The following is a 21683-nucleotide window of genomic DNA, read 5'->3' as shown; positions in this document are numbered from 1 at the left end:
GTGTTCAGTAGGTGTGAGACAAAGAGCAATACAGCATATTTTAACAATATTTTGGGTTTAAATCACCTAAAAAACAAAACATATACATATTTTTTTACTTGATCATATTAAGCATCCTAGATTGCAAGAGGGTAGCGAGCCACTGTTGGCCCACTAATGGCAAAGCTGCCTGCTTTTGCTCAACATTTTCTGAGTGGTCCACCAGTGGTCAAGTAGAGTGTCAGACTGCCACTTTTCATCACATATTTTTAACTTACAATCCAATTTCTTTGTTTTTATCCTTTGTTAGCTAATAAATTTAACAGTAATATTATAAATAAGGCCAGTTATACAGCTGTAACCAACCTAGAACAGTGTCAGCAACAACATTCAACAAAATCAATTATACTTTTTTCCCCCAGCTTTCTCCCCGATTTAGTCATCTCTAATTCTATCCACTAGTCAGGACTCCCCCAGTCACACAATACCACCAGTACTAGGAGGGCGAAGGCTAACACAGGCTTCCTCAGAGACTTGTTAAGCACCATCACATGTTTGCAAACTGCTACTAACACAATGTCATTGGACAGCCAAACACACTCGGCACCAATCGCCAGTTCTGATATGTCAGCTAACAGATGCCTGCACTGACTAGCATCATGCTGAGTAATCTGGGAGATGGAGTCGGGGCACCCTACCCACCCTGAGAGCGAAGCCAAGTGTGCTCTGTTGGACTCCTGACCGTCGCTCCATGGTCACTGGTGAAAGAACTGCCATTTCAATTAAGTACACACAGAAAAAAACAACATGTAGCCCATCAGGTCCCACCACTCCAAGCACTGCAGAGGTGCTTCATACACCCAGCATCTACCGGAACAGGAGTTGAAGTCTGTTAGATGTCTGTTTTTTTTAATCCCTTTGGGCCGGAATAAAGTGATCAAGCTGTGTAAGCAACAGCAAAGCAGATGAGGAGCAGAAGAAGCTGAACAGAATGACATCACACCTATTAAGAAGAGGAATTACTCTAGAGGCCTAAACATGAGGACTAAAATGGAAGTGGGAAGAAACAGATTCCTTTCCTTACAAATATAGTTAAGCATGCATTTGCAAGGCAAATGAAGTAAAAGTAAAATTAAGTTTCTTACCATATTAAATCACTCAAGAGTAGTCAAGAGTAAACCTATCAAAATTGTACTTACACTGTACTCAAGTATACCTTAGTGAGCAAAATGGCTAGATTGCACCCAGCTCTGGAGGCAGAAACAGCCTACATTCAGACTACTGTATATGCATTTGATCAGCTACCTGATCTCCCTGATCTCATGACTGAAGGCCGCCCAGGTGAAGACATTACACTGCTATGACCGTAAACCTGCTCAGAATGACCGGACCAAGCCTCAGACAGGCTCAAACGGCCACAAATGGCAGATATATACAACTTTGGCTGAAAGCTGTGAAAGGAAAAAGCGAACAGTCACCGGCTGCCCTGAAATATTCAACACTGCACCTGATACTACAGGCTACAGGTGGGGGAATAGGACAGCTGAGCAGCTACCTGACACTGTCTGTGGTCAGTTTTCATTTTCATAGTCCTGGGTACTGAAACAAATGAGCACGTTATGGGTTACTTGCACCAAAACTATGGTAACCCAGCACATTTCAAATATCGTTAACTGACCCAAGTCCTGCCAAATTACCACTGTCCTTCTAGCTGTGTTCTAACTTGTTACGACAGCTGCTGCTGCCCGCAGTTCTCCCGTCGCTGGTCGTCATATATTTGTGTATATCCGTAAACTTTATTCCAACATTTAAAGTGTACTTGTCAAAAGAAACTAGTCTGAAATAAAAAAAAACCTCAAATGTTTGTTTCTCAGTGACTCCTTCTGCCGCTCCCTCAGCCGGTGCTGCCGTGGTCGACCACAGCGCCTGAAACTCCACAGCTCTTATAGTGGAGGGTGGGGCTTTGGCGGAACAGCAATCAGAAGTGAGGACAGTCTTAAAACGGTTTGTTGATTTGCTTACAATGTGGCTAATTCAGTGCAGAAATTGGATGACCTGCTTTTGAAATGATCTTCTTGTTTAACATTTGTTTCTATGTACACATTGTCATTTCTCCATTCCCAGACACCATCAACACCGTTAGGCTCCAACGCAAGACTAGCCAGGATGTGTAAAAACACACACATATATATTCTAAGCCGCTGATCCATCTGGGTCACAGGGGGAGCTGGAGCCTATCCCAGAAGTCATTGGGTTGAAGGCAGCACACATCCTGGACAGGCCACTAGTCCATTACAGGGCAGGGAGACAGACATATCCACAAACACACACACACACACACACACACACACACACACACACACACACACACACATCTTCTAAGCCGCTTATCCATCTGGGTCAAAGGGGGAGCTGGAGCCCATCCCAGAAGTCATTGGGTGGAAGGCAGGACACACCTACCTGACTGGACAGGTCACCAGTCCATCACAGGGCAGGCAGACACACACACACACACACACACACACACACACACACACACACACACACACACACACACTCACAGGGGCAATTTAGCATGTCCAATTAGCCTGACTGTGGGAGGAAACTGGAGAACCCGGAGGAAACCCACAGATTGTTATTATTATTATTATTATTATTACAACCCCAATTCCAATGAAGTTGGGACGTTGTGTAAAACATAAATAAAAACAGAATACGATGATTTGCAAATCCTTTTCAACCTGTATTCAATTGAATACACTACAAAGACAAGATATTTAATGTTCAAACAGATAAACTTTATTGTTTTTCACGCAAGTGAAGAGCAACTGAGCAGAGATGGAGGTAAAATCAAGAGAAAGAAAAAGTGGAGAGTAAGAAAAAGGAAGGGACAACAGGAAAAAGAGCCAACAGTGGACTTAGAAAGAGCAGAAGAAATCCAAGCAGCCCAACAGCCAGCAGCGGGAGAGGAGGGGAGCAATGTTCCACACCTCCAAGCAGGTATTGTGTCTGTTAGCTTGGAGAAAATCTGCTGGGTCACCAGAGAAGATGGAACCTCCTCTACACAAGGACTTCCATTCCACCAAAGACATTCCTGAAGCCAGCAATGATCTAGCAGGAATTTTGCCGGATCAGATTAAGGCTGAAGCCGAGGCCGAGGCCATTAAACCGATAATGTCCGCTGACCTGGATGAGGAGGCGGATAACAACCAACCTTTGGGTAAGAATGGAAATTAATATCTGCCAAAATAAAAAAGCAATGCTAAGATGAATTAGTCCAGTACTGACCACCAAACATCCATATGACCATTCAGTTATCAATATCAATAAAAAACGTTTCTCAACTATCAACAATATATTTCATAAAGCAGCTCTTTAAAAATGTATTTTTGTATGTATAATTATTAAATAGTGTTATTGAAAACTTTGCAGAAAATCAGACGATGAGCACTAAAACAGACGCCATTGAAGAACTGATGGAAGCCTTACTGCAGGAGGTTGTTGCACACAGCGCCGCTCTGAGTGAGTAAAGAAAATGAATAACTGTATTTATATTAATTATATAATTAACATCATGTAAATGACACAGCTGGACTGACAGTATCTATTCATGTGAAAACAGAGAATGAGAAGCTGAAGAAGACGGCAGCTGAAGCCGAGGCCGAGGTCATCCAGGAGCTCATGGACATTTGGATGAAACAGAGGAAACGGTGGAGAAACATCTTGGTAAGTACAGGAACTGAACGAATGGAATGATGATGACACAGCTGAAGAACTGCTGATACCAGATCATGTAGAATCATTACTTAACTAGAATAGAGCATTTCCTGAAGAAAATGCAGAGTGATTGAGCTGCTTAAGCAGTTTGTGAATAGTTGCTAAAGAGTTGCCAGGCTATGGTATTTTATATGACTGCTAGGGTGTTGATAGGTAGTTGTTGTGAAATTCCAGGTGGTTGCTAAGGTGTTGCTAAAAGCTTGCTATGGTATCTAAGTATCAAAGAAATACAAATCACTGCTTGGGAAAAGGTTGTTGACTTCAATAATTGTTGATATTTATTCATGTTAAAACAGGAGATGACATGCTTGAGGTTATGGCCACAGAAGGTGAAGCACAGGTCATTAAAGATCTAGTGCTCACTGACCTTCAGGACACAGAGACCGAACGTCTGGGTAAGAATCGTCCACCATGACAAGCGAACAATCACAGAGACCTCACTTTAAAATGCTTAAATGTCTTAATTAATTTTCTTAAATAAGGCTATTCACCTGTTTGTCCTGATGAAAAAATATTATAAATAATAAGTAAATAATAAGTGTCACTTCAACCACAGTAGCAAAGAAAGGCCTGTTCTCTCGTCACAGCCTGTAGATTCATTCAGTCCTTCATTACTTACTTCATTAATACTCATGACTACAGAACTAAACAATCATCTGTAATGTTAAATCAAATGTTTACGGAACTTCCTTTTACTGTGCCTTTAAAGTGATGAACTTCATCCTCTGCAGATAAAGAGGATGAAGCCTCTACAGACAGCATGACGGCTCATATGGAAGAAAATGACACACCTAATGACCACCTTCTGGGTGAGTAGTGCAAGTGACCACTAAAATAACAGTTGAACTGTTAAAAAAATCTGATTTACACCAGGATTTTAATGAATGATTCTGTCTACTGTATGAACAGATGTGGAAGAGAAGTCGGATGCTGAATCAGACTGGATGTTCGATTACGAGGCCATTAAAAGTTGGGCAGATTTCATGGAGGAGACTGAAGGAACCATCGACCAGTCTGGTGAGTACATTGTAGAGATGACACTGATCTGATTCTGGGCATCTGTATTTGTGATTAAATAAACATTTCAACAACTTTAATCATTTCGATATTAGTTATAAAGTATTTGTTCTGAGTGAGATTATTGGAGATGAGCTTTGTTGCTGATTTCTGTGATTTTTTTTCTACCAGCTGAAATAGAAGAATTGAAGAACGACGTTCCTGTGAATAAAGTCAAAGCAGATGAACAAGAGAGAAACACCAGCAGAGAAACATGCAAGAAGATTGAAGCAGACCAAGAAGAGAACAGTACCAGAACATCAGGAGACAGAGGCATCCAAGTGGGAGCTGTAGATCAGTGGAGGCACCAGCAAGCATTTGGAAAGACAACAACTCTGTCAGAGAACTCAGGGACCTGTGAAAGGGCACCTGATCCTCAGCAGCAGAGGAGGGCACAGAGTCGTGTCACTGGACAGTGAAAAATGTTCTGAAGACCCTACAAGCCCCTCCCGAGGAAAAGAGTGCTCCACAGAGAGACTGCAGAAGGAACGGAGAACAAACATATGGATAGACAAGAACACAGCCTGAGAACTCAACAATCTGTGAAAGAGCACCTATAACCGATCCTCATCAGCAGAGGAGGACACAGAGAAAGGAGGATAGGGGGGAGACGCATCATTGGACAATAAAACATGTTCTGAAGACCCTACAAGCCCCTCCCAAGGAAAAGAGTGCTCCACAGAGGGACTGCAGAGAGTGTCTCAGAGTCAAAACAGCTGAAATCAGGCAGAAGACCCAACCCAGACCAGAAAACAAGCTGAGAGACAGAAGATGCAGAATGGGTGAATATGGGAGAGGAGCTGCCCAGTGCTGGCAGAGTGAGTCCAGTTTCCAGAGAAGGGATGCTCCACGAACTCCAAACAACAGAGGACGTGTGAGCGAAAGAGGAATGAGAGGAAATCCCGCTCAGTGTACTCCTGCGCGCACTGAGAGAAATGAACGGACTGTAAGAAAACCGAACTGGTGGCAGCATGATGACCGCTCAAAACCTGACAAAAGAGAGACCAGAGAGAGAAACCAGAAAAAGAAATGGTCAAATGGAAACAGGCAGTGGAAGAGTGGAAGAAGACCTGATGCCTCATATTGACCAGTAAAAAACCTTTAGAGCAGCCAAACATCACCAGAAAACAAGCCCATAGAAACAGCACATTCTACTGTCATTAAACATTCACTGCTGGAGGACACTTTAATCCTGACTCTACAGACTGACACAGACTATAGCTCCACTTCTACGCTACAGCCAAACAAATCATCACAAATTGTTGATACTTATTCGTAGTAAAGCAGGAGACGAGATGCTTGAGGTGGTGGCCACAGACGGTGAAACACAGGTCATTAAAGATCTAGTGCTCACTGACCTACAGAGACTCAGACTGACAGATTGACTCAGACTAATGGAGATAAATGGAGAACAGGCTTTCACCTGCTCGGTTGAAAAGAACTCGGTTCATGAACCGAGAGCAGAGTTCAGCCGAGGGAACCATAGGGAAACTTTTCACAGGGCTCAATAACTTATTGACCGTTGAAAAGAGAGCTCTAGGGTTACCGTGGGCACCATGAATAACATTAGAATAATATAGTGTTTTAGTTTCCTGTAGTTTTTCCTTATAAAACAAAACATGATCACTGTAAGCAAGGGCATGCACAGTCAGGCCAGTTCTGTTAGCAAGGCGTTCAAGCCGACGACCAACAGCTTTCAGCTTGCGCAGCTCAGCAGTACACCAGGGAGCAGGCTGAGAAAATGCAACCAAGTTCTTAGAGGTGCCAGGTGATTTAAAATATGCGACAGGGTTTCGTCATAATGGGTCACTAGCAGATCAGGATCTAAACAATCAGGTACCGGACTCTGACTGAGCATCTCCTTAACAGCAGGAGGACTGATAGTTTTAAGGCCCCGGAATGTAAACTGGCGTGATTGACGCTCCCCTCGCTGTTGACATGATAGCGAAAAATCAAAGAACACAGCTTTATGGTCAGATACGCACAGATCAATGCCTTTCACATTACAAGGGGTTTTACCCAGAGAGCAAACAATGTCCAAGGTGTGGCCCTTGTTATGAGTAGGAACATCAACATGCTGAGATATACCAAAGCTCTGTAAAGCATTAAGAAATTCTTTAGCAAACAGACAGTTACCAGAATTGATATGAATATTAAAGTCACCAAGCAGCAACAGATCAGAATAAACAGGAATAAGAGTGGAGATGAGCTCAGAAAATGATGAAGTGTTTGGGGGGCGATAGATAAGCAAAAGCAATACAGGTTTACCAGTAGAGACCACCAGTGCCAAACACTCAAACGAGGTCATATTTGGGATTAACACTGTTTTAACTTTAAGGCCAGATCTGTACACCACTGCAAGTCCTCCACCTCGTCCAGTTAAACGAGGTTTATACTGATCATGTGCAGGCAGAGTCTGATTGAGCGAGAAATACTGCCAGGTTTCCGTGAGACAGAGCAGGTCAATGTCATGTTCCAGGATAGTATCAGCGACAAACGTTGCCTTATTATTTAAGGAACGATCATTGAACAGAGCACATTGAAGAGTAAGATCAGTGCTCGGGGCGTGCAGAGATGTTGTAGATACATAACATGGGTTATTTATGTGATCAGCTGAGCCCGAAATAATCCACAAAGCACGAGCAACACAGGTACCCTCACAGTAGGTGTTAGGCACAGTCACAGACGCTCCACGCTGGGCTGAGAACTCAGAGCCACGAATAGAAACCACAAGGCTCATTTTACAGTAAATCCAGTACAAAGTTTTGGGTTTCGCAGCACCTTTTCACACATATAGGGGCTTCATGAGTGTAAGAGTGGGCTGACTGTATGTCTCACTAATCCAATTCAAATCTCAAAAACATAGCATTTGTTTTACATCTCAACTGAACTAATGATGCTCAAACTTTGAAAAGTTCCCCTTTAAACGGCTCTCCTGCAGAGAGGAGCTGAACGCTAAGCGAACTCGTACACTGGCGCCACCTACTGGATAAAAAGGAGACGTGCCGGTTTAATAAAGACCACCTGTGAGTTCGAGTTCTTCTGATCCGTTTCAGCAGAGCTCAGATTATTAGCATGTGACGAATTAGTTGTTATGGAATATGAATAGATGACTGTTACCAGAGATGCGCAGCAGCTCTGCATGTGCCACCAAGTCTACCCCGGACATTAAACTCACGGAGGGAAGAAGCGTGGGGCATCAGTCTAGTTCACGACTGGGAACATTATCGGGGTCCAAGCACGCAGTGCATAGGACCTTCTCCTTCTCCTTCTCCTTCTCCTGAAAAACGTGTTGTGGAGAAGAGACCGTAAGGCATCCAGACACCAAACTTGGTGGGTAGTGTGTAGTTTGTGTGCATCTCGCCAGACAGAAAAAATGACAATGACTGGCCGAATGGGGGCGCTATAGAGCACCAAAACACATTTTGTTTCATAACTCCTAAACCGAGACGTGCACAGATAAAATTCCTTTTGTGCGTCATTCCTTGAGTCAACAGTTGAGAAACAACTTTGGCACGGGTGCCATTTAGCTCCGCCCACTTCGATTTTTTGCTAATTTGCTAAATATGCAAAACCTACTTTTGTGAACTAGTCCTACAATTTTCACTCAATCCTCAATTTTCTGGTATCAGAAAACTCAGAAGAGTCTGTTTATCAGTAATTATCAAAAAATATTGATATTTGCAAACATTATGGCTGCCAAATGCTAATTAGCCGTTCTGACAAAACACTAAACTTAGTCTATACTAAAGAGTATGATCATTGTTTATTTATTTCTCTCATATATCATATCATATTTCTGTGTTTCTCTTGGAAATATGTCACAGTACAGAAGAAACATACATTATGATTTCTGATTCACATTGACTTTAAAAATAATATGGATATGCAGAGGCCCAAGTATGGATATCGTGCAAACTCAAGTTTGGAAAGGAAAAGCTGATAAAGTTTCAAGTTTATTTGTCATTTGCACTTCCCAGGACATTTATGCATTGAAATGCTTGTGATGTTGATAATCACTCTACAGAAAGTAAATAAGTAAAATATAAAAAAAAAATTAGTATATATTAGGTTGTTTAACAAAATCCTGGAGAGTGAGAAGATGCCTGATGAGTGGAGAAGCAGTGTACTGGTCCCCATTTTTAAGAAAAAGGGTGATGTGCAGAGCTGCAGTAACTACAGAGGTATAAAGTTGATGAGCCACACCATGAAGGTATGGGAAAGAGTTGTTGAAGCAAGGCTAAGGCGAGAGGTCCAGATCAGTGAGCAGCAGTTGGGTTTCATGCCCAGAAAGAGTACCACAGTTGCAATTTTTGTGTTGAGAGTGTTGGTAGAGAAGTACAGAGAAGGTCAGAAGGAGCTACATTGTGTCTTTGTGGATCTAGAGAAGGCATATGATAGGGTGCCAAGAGAGGAACTGTGGGACTGTATGAGGAAGTCAGGTGTAGCTGAAAAGTATGTTAGGGTGGTGCAGGACATGTATGAGGATAGTGAGACAGTGGTGAGGTGTGCAGTTGGAGTGACAGATGGTTTCAAGGTGAAGGTAGGGTTACATCAGGGATCAGCTTTGAGCCCCTTCTTGTTTGCAATAGTGATGGAAAGGTTGACAGATGAGGTCAGGCAGGAGGCTCCATGGACCATGATGTTTGCAGATGACATTGTAATCTGTGGTGAGAGTAGAGAGCAGGTGGAAGAGAATCTGGAGAGGTGGAGGTTTGCACTGGAGAGGAGAGGAATGAAGGTCAGTAGAGACAAGACAGAATACATGTGTGTGAATGAGAGGGAGGCAGGTGGAAAGGTGAAGATGCAAGGAGTAGAGGTTGTAATGGTGGATGACTTCAAATATCTTGGGTCAACCATTAGGGGCAATGGACAGTGTAGAAAAGAGGTGAAGAAGAGGGTGCAGACAGGATGGAGTGGGTGGAGACGGGTGTCAGGGCTGATGTGTGACAGAAGGATAGCAGCAAGAGTGAAAGGGAAGGTTTACAAGACAGTAGTGCGTCCTGCTATGATGTACGGTTTGGAGACTGTGGCTCTGTCCAAAAGACAGGAGGCTGAGCTGGAGGTGGCGGAGATGAGGATGCTGAGATTTTCATTGGGAGTGACAAGGATGGACAAGATTAGAAATGAGCAGATCAGAGGGACAGTGAAGGTAGAGCAGTTTGGAGATAAAGCCAGAGAGGCCAGGTTGAGATGGTTTGGACATGTGTTGAGGAGGAATAGTGGATATATTGGGCAAAGAATGTTGGAGATGGAGCTGCCGGGCAGAAGGAGAAGAGGTAGACCTCAGAGAAGGTTTATGGATGTAGTGAAGGTGGACATGGAGATGGTTGGTGTGAAAGTAGAGGAGGCAATGGATAGGGCAAGATGGAGGCAGATGATCCGCTGTGGCGACCCCTAAAGGGAGCAGCCGAAAGAAGAAGAAGAAGTGAAGGTGTTAATGTCCAGAGCAGAGATGATATGATATGCATATAATAATAATACTGACAGACTTACTGAGTGAAATGGTTGTTGAGGAAGGACCCACAGGCTTCACAGTTTTTCAGAAGCCTGACAGCCTGTTAGTAGAAACTGTTCATTAAGCAGGTTGTCTGCTGTGAAATCTCTTGCCTAATGCCAGGATGGTGAGTGAACGGGGAGCGAGGAGGTGGACGCATATGCAGAGATAAGTGACTTTTATTATGGGCAAATCCAGGGTCTTAGTCTAAACGGTCATAGAGCCAACTCGGATTGATCGGGGGGGGGGGGGGGGGCATGACAGAAACCAGAATCAAACATACAAACAGTACAACCAGAACAAAGACCAGCAACCAGACAGGGGAAAACACAGGGCTTAAATAACACAGGGTAAACAAGGGACAGGTGGAAACAGGTGGAGACAATCAGGGGTGGAGTCACAAAACAAGAGCTGGACTAACAACCAAAACAAAAACACAACATGAACACATGGACAGGACTGGGAGGGGCCAATCGTGACATTGAGCAGGCTGTGTGCTGGGTGATGTTATCTGACCGGATTTTTTTGATCTTGCTGAGGCAGTGGGACTGGTACATGTCTGTAAGGCTGGTAGTTTGTTGCCTATGATGGCTTCTGTCATCCTCACCACTCCTTTAAGGGCTTTGCGATCATAGGCAGTGCAGCTGCTGTACCAGACAGTGATGCAGCCTGTGAGGATGCTCTCTATGGTGCATCTGTAGAAGTTGGTGAGGCTCTGAGGAGGCATACCAAACTTCCTGAGCCTATGCATGAAGAAGAGATGCTGATGGGCAGATCTCACAATGGTGTTGGTGTGGAGGGACCAGGTGAGGTCATCAGTGAGGTGTACGCTGAGTTTACAACTGTGTGACATCATAACGGGACTTAATCATCATTTGGGGACTGAATTGAATTGCCATTCTTTTATTGTATGTATCATGCAGAATGTAATTTGGTGTTGTCACACTGAAATGAACATAGATGTTTTTAAAAACATAGGGTGCAGCATATGTATCTCTATAATGTGTTTAATGTGCTTTCATAGATGTACAAGTTAGCCACTATAACCCCCCCCCCCCCCCCCAACACCCTGTATTATGACAGACCCTGGTTTTTTAACTTTACACTGGTAACAGTCTGGATGGTCCTTTTCTCCTTTCATCAGCTCCTTATACAATTTAAAAGGTTGACCAGTCAGACTACAATACACAGGCATCCTCAGTTGCGTTAATTTAGTCACTGTCTTTCCTGTTAACCATCTCAGGCCCATAAAACAATGAAATACAATCCCAATTCCAATGAAGTTGGGGCGTTGCATAAAACATAAATAAAAACAGAATACGATGATTTGCAAATCCTTTTCAATCTATATTCAATTGAATACACTACAAAGACAAGATATTTAATGATAAACTTTTTTTGCAGATAAAAATAGTTTTTTGCAAATATTCACTCATTTCGAATTTGATGCCTGCAACACGTTCCAAAGAAGTTGGGACCGGGGCAACAAAAGACTGGGAAAGTTGAGGAATGCTCAAAAAACACCTGTTTGGAACATTCCACAGGTGAACAGGTTAATTGGAAAGTGTCATGATTGGGTATAAAGGGAGCATCCCTGCAATTGCAAGGAATTTAGGGATTTCGTCATCTACAGTCCATAATATCATCAAAAGATTCAGAGAATCTGGAGAAATCTCTGCAAGTAAACAGCAAGGCAGAAAACCAACATTGAATGCCCGTGACCTTTGATCCCTTAGGCGGCACTGCATTAAAAACCGACATCATTCTGTAATGGATATTACCACATGGGCTCAGGAACACTTCAGAAAACCACTGTCAGTGAACACAGTTCGTCGCTCCATCTACAAGTGCAAGTTAAAACTCTGCCATGCAAAGTGAAAGCCAGATATCAACAATACCCAGAAACGCCGCTGGCTTCTCTGGGCCCAAGCTCATCTGAGACGGACTGACGCAAATTGGAAAAGTGTCCTGTGATCTGACCACATTTGAGTCCACATTTCAAATTGTTTTTGGAAATCACGGACGTCATGTCCTCCGGGCCAGAGAGGAAAATGTCTATCTGGATTGTTATCAGCGCCAAGTTCAAAAGCCAGCATCTCTGATGGTATGGGGGTGTGTTAGTGCCCATGGCATGGGTAACTTGCACATCTGTGAAGGCACCATTAATGCTGAAAGGTACATACAGGTTTTGGAGCAACATGTGCTGCCATCCAAGCAACGTCTTTTTCAGGGACGTCCTGCTTATTTCAGCAAGACAATGCCAAGCCACATTCTGCACGTGTTACAACAGCGTGGCTTCATAGTAAAAGATTGTGGGTACTAGACTGGCCTGCCTGCAGTCCAGACCTGTCTCCCATTGAAAATGTGTGGCGCATTATGAAGCACAAAATACAACAACGGAGACTGTTCAGCAACTGAAGCTGTACATCAAGCAAGAATGAGAAAGAATTGAAAAAAATATTTGTTTATCTGTTTGAACATTAAATATCTTGTCTTTGTAGTGTATACAGTTGAATATAGGTTGAAAAGGATTTGCAAATCATCATATTCTGTTTTTATTTATGTTTTACACAACGTCCCAACTTCATTGGAATTGGAGTTGTACAAAATATACTGTGAAAACTTTTAAATACACCTCAGGTTCACATTTAGAAGGTCTGCAACTGTGCAATATTGCTTATTCCAGTAACGCTGACACTCACAAGTTGCCGAATGCAGTCAACTCCTCACAGCAATGTTACAACATCCAGTGCAAAGCCTTATCAGTAGAGGCTGTTACTGCAGTGGTTTGAGAAGAAGGTGAGTGGACACAAAGTGTCTTTTTTAAATGCTTTATTTACAAAAGTATATACGTCAGTTTTTACGTGTGAAATTTTGCTGCCCTTAAGTCCTTCCAGAAATATAGTAATTCTAAGCTGAATGAAAGCCTCCACAGTGTGGCAGTTACCAATCGGAAAGTTGGTGTGAGAAAATGAAAAAGGAAGTCTTTTTCACCACAGACCACTTTTCAAAGTACGTTTGAAGATTAAGGTGCCCAATTAAAAGCTGTTTATCTAGCTATAAAACTGCTACTAATAGGACAACTAGTAATATCAACCGAAATGTGAAAATAATGATTCTGTTTAAACTGTTATGTAACATCAGCTATCATCTTAAGAGGTTATACAGCATGCTTTTTGCAGAGGAATAATAACCACAATAGCTAAAATAATGCCATTGTTAACTGGCTAGATGCTATTCTTCATGACTGACTCGTACTTCTTTTATTACCAGTTAAGGACATCTGAAATTGGTCTGCACTCAACCTGGAAACTCTTTTTGACACTGTAAAATTCTTTTTGAACCTTTAAAAGAGATCTTGTGGGTATCAGTGTTGGATGTTTTTTTGACAGCCAGTTAGAACAGAACTCGTTTAAATATATCTGTCATAAAGGCACAGTAACAGGAACAGCCTGTTTAATTTAAAATGATGACGAGAGTTTGGGTAGTGTGAAGCAATGAGGATGGAATAATTAAATAATTAAACAGTTACAAAATGAACTTGCTTTTAATTCTATTTTTAGTAATGACAACCGATAGCTGGAGCCAGACTCAGAGCAGCACAGGGAGAAGAAGTGAGAGAGGAACTAGTGCTGGACAAAGAAGTGAGAACAGCAAAACAGGTACAGCAGTGGAGGTAAAAGACAAAACAAGCAGTGCAGAAGTGCTTCTAGAGCTAAAATATGCTGAATGAAAATAGATTTGAAATAAATCTCTAATAGTGTTAAGCAGCTACAATTACAATACAGGTGCCAAGTAAGAATGAATTTGCCTCATCAAAAGCATTTTTACTCAGTGGTCATATTATGTCTGATGCTAATATGAGGCTTACAACGGATAACCATTTATAAGGCCAGGGCCCACTCTCCATAAGGCCAGGGCCCAAAGTTTCATTGCACACTTATAACCCAAGAATAACTCAGCCAGTTTGCATTGAATCGTTGTAGTTACTGGATTGTAAGCCTTGGTCTCTAATATGCCTGGGATATTAAGGGGCTAAGCTAAGTGGCCTATCCGGGGAAGCTCCCCTCATTCCTGCCTGTTGCACTGACCTATTATCTCATTGACTAGATGCTGGAGCTATTTACACAGTTGTGGTTGCTGAGTCCACAGGAGAAGAAGTCTGTGCTTGTCTGTGGAATCTATGCATAGTTGTAGAAAAGAGGTCATTATACTGAAGTGAATCAGATGGAATATACAACTGAAACTAAACTCTTCAGGATGGTAGATCCCCAGGATCAGAGGTGGACACTCCTGAGTGACAGTTTTTTTGCTGGTTTCTTTCAGTGATTCCATACTTTCCCTTACGTCACTGGTCTAGTTGCTGAAATTTTCCTAGTATCATCACTGAAAGTGAAATCTTATTGCACATGAACAAATATTGATGTCCATACTGAAAGGCGCTACTGGGCAGATGTTTATTTAAACACTTACATGGCATGTTGCCAAAAAAAGAGCACTGTACATTTTTAACAGTTTCAGGAAGCATCATGAACAACTTTTTTTATATTTCATACACAGACAGCAGTTAAAACATAAAAAATACAAAAATATTCTGTAATGCCATTATATATTATAAAATAAATACATACATATACATATTGAATGTACATATATACAGTATTTATGGTTAAAAGGGCTTAACACTGTCTTAATGCAGGATGTTCACAGTCTCCTCTTCCATCTTCATTGTCATTGTGTTTTACTGGGTGCTCCTAAACAGACATAAACAAATATTTTGTTGTTTTCTGTTGGTTTTCCATGCCTTTTCATTGACTGATAACTTAGAATGATAATTACTATGAATTTAGTCCAGTAGCTGTTCTCACCTGTCTGTAATGGCCTTCTTGATGTAATTCTGGGCAAAATTGGATTCTGGGTTCAAGCATTTTTGCCCTGCCCCGTTCTTCAAAGTGACACTAAAAAGTAATTCAGTGTTAGATCCCTGAATGTAATAGCCTTATGTTGCACTAGCAGGTCTTTATATGAGAAGTTACTGAACTCACATAATTTCCATGTTTTCACAAGCTGGACCAGCAGGATGAATTTCAATCTTCTCAACACGCTGTAGACGAACCATGTTCACCTGAGAACCTTGACATAAGCACCTCTTTACACCAGACCTGGCCTGACCTGCAAAGAAATACAGTTATATACCATTTATTGTAATGTTACACATCTGTTTCATGTTTTATAAAACAATGAGCTACAGTTATATTTAGAAAAATCGAATCAATGAAAGAAAGTCTCCTACCTTGTACGTGCACCACAAGCAGACAAAGAACAAAAGCTGCAGCAGATTTCATTTTGCTCTTGCTCTTGAAGTAGCTCTCTGTGATGATTTGGAATTTGAAGGTTTTTGCTCAGGCAGCTGTCAGAGTGAAGCAGTGACTGATTTACATTTGTCCTCTTTTATATGCTCAGATTGGCCTTTCCCTGCTGTTTTGTAGCAACTTTCACTTCCTGAAATTTGCTTCCTCTTGAATTTCTTATTTCTTGGAAAAGCCCTGGCTTTTAGGTAGCAGTTCAGAAGGCTAGACTTTGTCATGCTGATTTGTTTGTCTTATTTTTTTATCATACTACATCACTCTGTAGAAACGGGAGCATACCTTCAGTCTCATTTACCTTCAGGAGTCATTTAGCTGACACTATACAAATTAGATTCACAATTCATTTCAATGTTATTTAAAAACTATTTTTGAATATATATTAAAAAGGATTTGGTTTGATTCAGGACACCCAGCAGCGATTCAATTTAGCAGTTCAAGCTTCTTTAAGAAATATTATTAGGCATTAAAAGTATTCCTAAAATATTTCCTCTGATTTGTGTCTGGCAAAAAATGAAAAATACTTTCACACATAAAGGAAAATAAATTCCAGTTGAAAACACTGAAGACAAGGTTCTTACCACAGCACGTTCAGACTGAACTGAGCTACTCCTCACTTTATCTGCTCTACTACACCTACTGCACCCAGACACTTTACATCTGATACAGTATATTTCACTCACTTTATATGTACACACTGACTGCAGTTTTTGGTAACACTTTCTATGAATGTCATGTTTGTAAGCATCTATAAACACATTCATAACATGTTATAATGTATTCATAGGGCATCATAAACATAGTTATAGATATTTATAAAAATGCATTACATGTTATAGTCATGCTTATTATGCATTATAAATTGTTAACATAGTGCATTAGAAGTTCTTTTCATAACAAATCATAAGAGCCACTCTTGTCCACTCTTAACTCTCACTTAAGAGTCAGGCTTCACGTTTAAGTATTTACTGAAGAATTTACTGAAACACTGAAACACACACAGTAAAGCACATTACAGGTTTCAGATGTCATTTTAAACTAGTGCTGCCATCAGTGTTTATTCAATGTGGGAAAGTCAATGTCCACCATCGTTAGCTTGGCACTGCATATCCAATAGGATGCTTGCAGAAATTAGCATTACTATACTGTAGTGTAGTGGTGTTACAGAGTGAAGGCTTGACATTGACAGCACTTGACTCTATCGCCTCTCCATCTCCAGCCCTTCACTCCACAGTAACTTCACACTCAGTGTGATGTCAGAGGGGGTTCAGGGGAAGGGCCTGATGAGTTTGGTTTGCTGTGTAACATTTAAAGTGAGATCGCTAGTTAAGAAAAGCACATTGAAGTAATAATTCTAGACTGGACAGCCTGTTTGGAGCATCTGAATATTCAAGACTGAAGCCCCAAAGCTGCAGCTCTAACAGCACCAGAGGTGAGAAATAAAATACTGGAAATCTCAGGGTGTAAATAAATGTTGTATTTGTCTTTACTTTATGCTCTCCAAGCTGGGACTGACTTTTTTTGTCATTGACAGCATGTTATTTACACTACTTATAATGCATTATGTTAACAATTCATAATGTATTATAAACATTGCTATAAAGTGCAATTCAGTGGAATTCATATTTAGAAATATTTATAAGCATGTTTATAATGCCTTTTGAATGCATAATAACATGTTATGAATGTGTCTATAGATGCTTACAAATGTGACATTCAGAAAGTTTGCCCAGTTTTTCTTGTTCATGCTACTAAGAATTAATAGTAGTTATCTGTTGACTGATAATATTACTGCTATTGGCCAATAGCTGGTCTATTTCTTTCCCCAACCCCATTGTACACTGTCCAGTCACTTCTGTCCTGTGCTTAGGAGGAGAAGCTCTTGTTTTGTGTAGTGTTTGTATTGTTTACTGGCTATATTTTAATTCACTGTGGGCTGCTGCTCTACTGTGTTGAATGTGCAACCTGTCATGGCTGCTTTCAAACCTTATTCAACATATCTGTGTTAAGAAAAAATGACAATGAGGTTGAACTTGACTTTGGCTTTGAAATTGACTTTGAGAGGGTGGAGCCAAAACAGCTATGAGTATTCATAGATCTAACTGTGCTAAAACTAGAGGGACTGTATTTATTTTTTCTGAAATCTGATAAGATATAGTGCCACATTTAAAAAATACTGTAGTCTCCCATTACTGACTTATTCAGCCATGGGTGTGCAGGAGACGTGGACATGCAGAGTGTAGATTCAGATAACTCGCAGTAAGAGAGACTATTTGTGTAAATAAGGTGTTGTGTTAATGATGTTATTTGTGCATAATCTGAGTTTGGTTGGTTGGTGTGGGTTTACTGTCCACCATCAACGTGGAATGAGTGGCTAGAAGTGACCCGCCTGCTATCCTGGCCATTCAGGGCTTATTTACTGTTGCTGTGTTCAATAAAAGAGTTATGTTATCTTCTTCTGCACTGACACCAAAATATTATCAAAAGCTATGAACTCAATTAAATGCATTCAAATACAGACAGTGCACTAAATCCAATATGGCATAACTAATTATGCCTGTCCAGGGTGTTTCCTTGACAGCTGGGATAGGCTCCAGCTCGTCCCCGCAACCCATAAGTGGTTTAGAAAATTTGTGTGTGTGTGTGTGTGTGTGTGTGTGTGTATGTAATTACACTCGCTTTGTAATGTGACAATCAGTTGGGAAGTGATTTTTAAAGTACTGATGATAGCATGGTGAGACTTATTGTAATGTAATTTATCAGTAATGATAAATATTGTCACACTGTCCAGCTCTAGCTGGAACCGTTTTGATTTCAACATTTCTAGTGCTACTAAGACCTAGATACTCCTTGCTTCCTTTTGGCGTGGTTATTTTGTTACTAGATGTGCTGAATTCCTAACATACATTACCTTACCAAGCCCAGCCTCTGCCATTTTTCTAGCAACATCATGTCATTTCATCCCGCATTTACAGATGCATAGGAAAGTTGGTATTGGACACACGTTATTGTGAGCACTTATTTGGCATTTTGAAAATGAGTAACACATTACAATTTCTTTTCATTATGCATACAGTTTATTGTAGGTCAGACAGGAACAGCAGTTAAAACATCAAAAGAAAGTATTACCAGGTATAATTTTGTGTATTAAACAGCTGCAAGTACACCGTTATATCCTTCTCATAAATTAAATTACAAACCTAATGTATATGTACAGTTTTTACAATATCATAACATATGATTTTTAAATTAGTGATGTTCACAGTCATCTCTTTCACTTCTTCACTGATGTTTGGACACATGCTTTACTGGGCACTCCTGAAAAACAAGTTTAGAATTGTTATTGGCCAAGTATTTTTTATTATTTACATTTATACACAAATGTTATATAATACAACACATATTTTCTACCTTTTACTGAATGATAGCTCAAAATAATGTATAATTAACTTTGTGTATTCAAGCTGCTGGTCTCACCTCTTTTTAATGGCTGTCTTGATGTAATTCTGGGCAAAACTGGATTCTGGGTTCAAGCATTTTTGTCCTGCACTGTTCTTGAAAGTGACACTAAAAGAGCAAAGACACACCAGTTAGACGACTGAAAGGATTTGAACTGTTTGGTATTTCACATCATTTGATTATGAATTGATGGAAACTTACATAATTTCCACATTTTCACAAGATGGACTAGGAGGATAAACTTCAACCTTCTCAACACGTTGTAGACGAACCATGTTCACCCCAGAACCTTGACATAAGCACCTCTTTACGCTCAGCCTGGCCTGACCTGCAAATAAAAAGATCGATATAGAATTTGCTGTACGATTACAAATTCAATCGGTGTTCAGTGTCATGTTTACCAGGATGTGACAAATGAAAGAATCATACCTTGCACAACTGACAGACAGACAAGGAAAACAAAAGCTGCAGCAGTCTTCATTTTGCTCTTGTTCTTTAAGAAGTTCTCGGTGATGTTCTTGAGGGGTCTGTTGGTGATGCTCTTGAAGATGCTCCAGACGCTTTGAAGATGAGCCAGTGCTTGTTCAATTTTATATGCTCCGATTGGGCTTCCCCCTCTCCCAACTCTTGATAGGCTACTTTCGGTTTCCATAGCATAGCCTCCTCTCAATTTCAGCTTCCTTCTTCCTCGGAAGAGGCACTTTGCCTTGTAGTCAGCAATAAAATTCCAATTTCATCACTGCTTGTTTCGAAATGGAGTCATGAATGCTGTCAGCAGTTTGGTTACTCAATGCTGGTTCTGGAAGCAAATTATTTGATGCAGCTGCAGATTGTAATTACATACATGCGTCTGATTCCTAGAGTTAAAAGTGTTATTCTGTTGGTAAATATTCTTTTTGCTTCTCGTCCAGCCTCTGCCTCTGTCTTCATACTGAGTCTGCTGTCATTGTTGAATGACAGCTTTGAGATACTGTACATGGCAATAGTTTATTGTGCGCAATATGCAATCAGCTTCTAATATGTCCACCCATTTGCTGCATGACCCTCCAATGTTCTGTCCAATTTTTCCTGAACTGCAAATGCATGAAGACGAAACATGTTTTGCGTTTTCCATGCTCTTGGTTCATTAACTGCGCATCTACAACCTGTGCAGGTTCATAAACAACATGCGGATATAATGCATATAAAGCCCTGTTCAAGCTGGATTACCAGAGGTTGGACTGTGGCTGTCACAATCATAGAATTTGAATTGCTGATTAGTTGTCATATAAATAATTGTGATGAAAATTGAATTGTATTGTTCATTGAATGCAACTATTAAAGTATAAGCCTAAAGAACCAAATTATAGAGGAAAATGTGTTCTAGAAATATGACTTCCCAGACTTTAAATTGCAGATTGCAACTTGTGGAAATTGCAGAGTCATACTGGATTAAAATCATAGATCTCGTCAGTAACCTCTCAGATTACAGCATCTCCCCAGATAAAACTAATCCAGCTCCAACTGGTCTTAATTTGCACTTAAAACTCTTATAAAATGCTTTGTGTGTTAGAGTCTTACATTTTTTAGGGTTAGGGTCTAAATATTTGTGCATTTGAATAAAATCATACTTCATGCTTTTGTAAAAGTAAGTATCTCTAGTTGCATTGAATGTCATGTGCTTTTTCAAATATTCCACCGTAAGAGCAGGATTTGGGATTCTTTGTAATAGTAAAACTTTAGAGAAAAAGGAACTACTTGTGGGGTGTTCAATATCGGTTTATTTGTTTCTTTTTTTGGAGGATGTGAAGGACATGCTTCTCTTCAGAAGTACAAATAAAACTGGAACTGAACCTTCTGCTCTTTTCCAAAGGAAACCAAGCATCCGGTATCCAAAATAACAAACATGTGCAGCATATGGTCTTTAGTGTTCTGATAGAAAATGCATTAATTACTTAATTAATTACTTCATGCACTTCTTTCCTTTCTGAATAAGAATGGAATTGACTTGGAATCATAATGATGCAGCAGGAAAAATCGGAAAATAATTCATTTTCAGCTGTAGACGTGAAATAATCACAGAGTAAATGTTTATTGCTAAAATATTTCTCGTTGATGTGGCCATAGAACACTTCTTTCAGAGAAAACACTGCAGCAGATGTAGGAGCGATTCTCAAGAGGAAAAGAAAGACAGGTCTATATTTTGGATGATGTATGTTTAAGAGTGATATTTCATTAAAGTTTTCTATCCGCTCACAATATTGATACTGTGCTGGTGAGTCCTCTGCTGCACTCCGTATGAGAGGAGGATGCTGTTTACCTGTTGCTGTTTACCAGTTGTGCGACTACCATAATCACTGTATATTTTTCCAAATAAAGTGCATTTGGTTTATTTGGTTTAAAACCACAAATGACTAAGGTGGGACTACACACTTAAAAAGGGTTCTTTAGTAAAGGCAGTGGCTCTATTTGGAACCATGAGTTCTATATAGAGCCATTTCATGCTTAAATGGGTCTTTGTATGGTGGAATCTTCAGACTGATGGGGAATGTGTTGTATATTGTTGTATT

At 40.6% G+C, this 21683-nt stretch overlaps 2 protein-coding genes across 2 annotated transcripts; both read right to left on the bottom strand.

The window, feature by feature from the left end:
• Positions 1 to 14747: 14747 nt before the first annotated feature.
• LOC108412459 (C-X-C motif chemokine 11-6-like) lies at positions 14748 to 15750 on the bottom strand. Its single transcript, XM_017684483.2, has 4 exons — positions 15603 to 15750; positions 15355 to 15481; positions 15178 to 15267; positions 14748 to 15063 (listed from the first exon to the last, which is right to left on the bottom strand). The coding sequence occupies exons 1-4, from the start codon at positions 15652 to 15654 to the stop codon at positions 15051 to 15053; spliced, it is 282 nt and encodes a 93-aa protein (XP_017539972.1). The 5' UTR covers positions 15655 to 15750; the 3' UTR covers positions 14748 to 15050.
• A 2996-nt stretch (positions 15751 to 18746) lies between these two features.
• Positions 18747 to 19683, bottom strand: LOC108412461 (C-X-C motif chemokine 11-6-like). The gene is made up of 4 exons (XM_017684484.2): positions 19564 to 19683; positions 19336 to 19462; positions 19153 to 19242; positions 18747 to 18993 (listed from the first exon to the last, which is right to left on the bottom strand). Exons 1-4 carry the CDS (start codon positions 19613 to 19615, stop codon positions 18981 to 18983), a joined length of 282 nt encoding a protein of 93 aa, XP_017539973.1. The 5' UTR covers positions 19616 to 19683; the 3' UTR covers positions 18747 to 18980.
• Positions 19684 to 21683: the final 2000 nt, after the last annotated feature.

This window comes from Pygocentrus nattereri, chromosome 20, assembly GCF_015220715.1.
Source record: "Pygocentrus nattereri isolate fPygNat1 chromosome 20, fPygNat1.pri, whole genome shotgun sequence".
In the NCBI taxonomy this organism is placed as follows: domain Eukaryota; kingdom Metazoa; phylum Chordata; class Actinopteri; order Characiformes; family Serrasalmidae; genus Pygocentrus; species Pygocentrus nattereri.
Note: the sequence above shows the minus strand (reverse complement) of the source record. Positions and strands in the feature narration are given on the sequence as shown.

What these genes read in the sequence shown, in the direction of transcription:
- LOC108412459 (XM_017684483.2), bottom strand. Translation starts at nt 15,654, where the DNA reads ATGAAATCTGCTGCAGCTTTTGTTCTTTGTCTGCTTGTGGTGCACGTA. An exon ending in GCTTGTGGTGCACGTACAAG is followed by an intron (nt 15,482 to 15,602) that starts GTAGGAGACTTT and finishes ATTTCTTTGCAG; the next exon opens with GTCAGGCCAGGTCTGGTGTA. An exon ending in TGTGAAAACATGGAAATTAT is followed by an intron (nt 15,268 to 15,354) that starts GTGAGTTCAGTA and finishes ATTACTTTTTAG; the next exon opens with TGTCACTTTGAAGAACGGGG.
- LOC108412461 (XM_017684484.2), bottom strand. Translation starts at nt 19,615, where the DNA reads ATGAAGACTGCTGCAGCTTTTGTTTTCCTTGTCTGTCTGTCAGTTGTG. An exon ending in CTGTCTGTCAGTTGTGCAAG is followed by an intron (nt 19,463 to 19,563) that starts GTATGATTCTTT and finishes TTTTATTTGCAG; the next exon opens with GTCAGGCCAGGCTGAGCGTA. An exon ending in TGTGAAAATGTGGAAATTAT is followed by an intron (nt 19,243 to 19,335) that starts GTAAGTTTCCAT and finishes TTGCTCTTTTAG; the next exon opens with TGTCACTTTCAAGAACAGTG.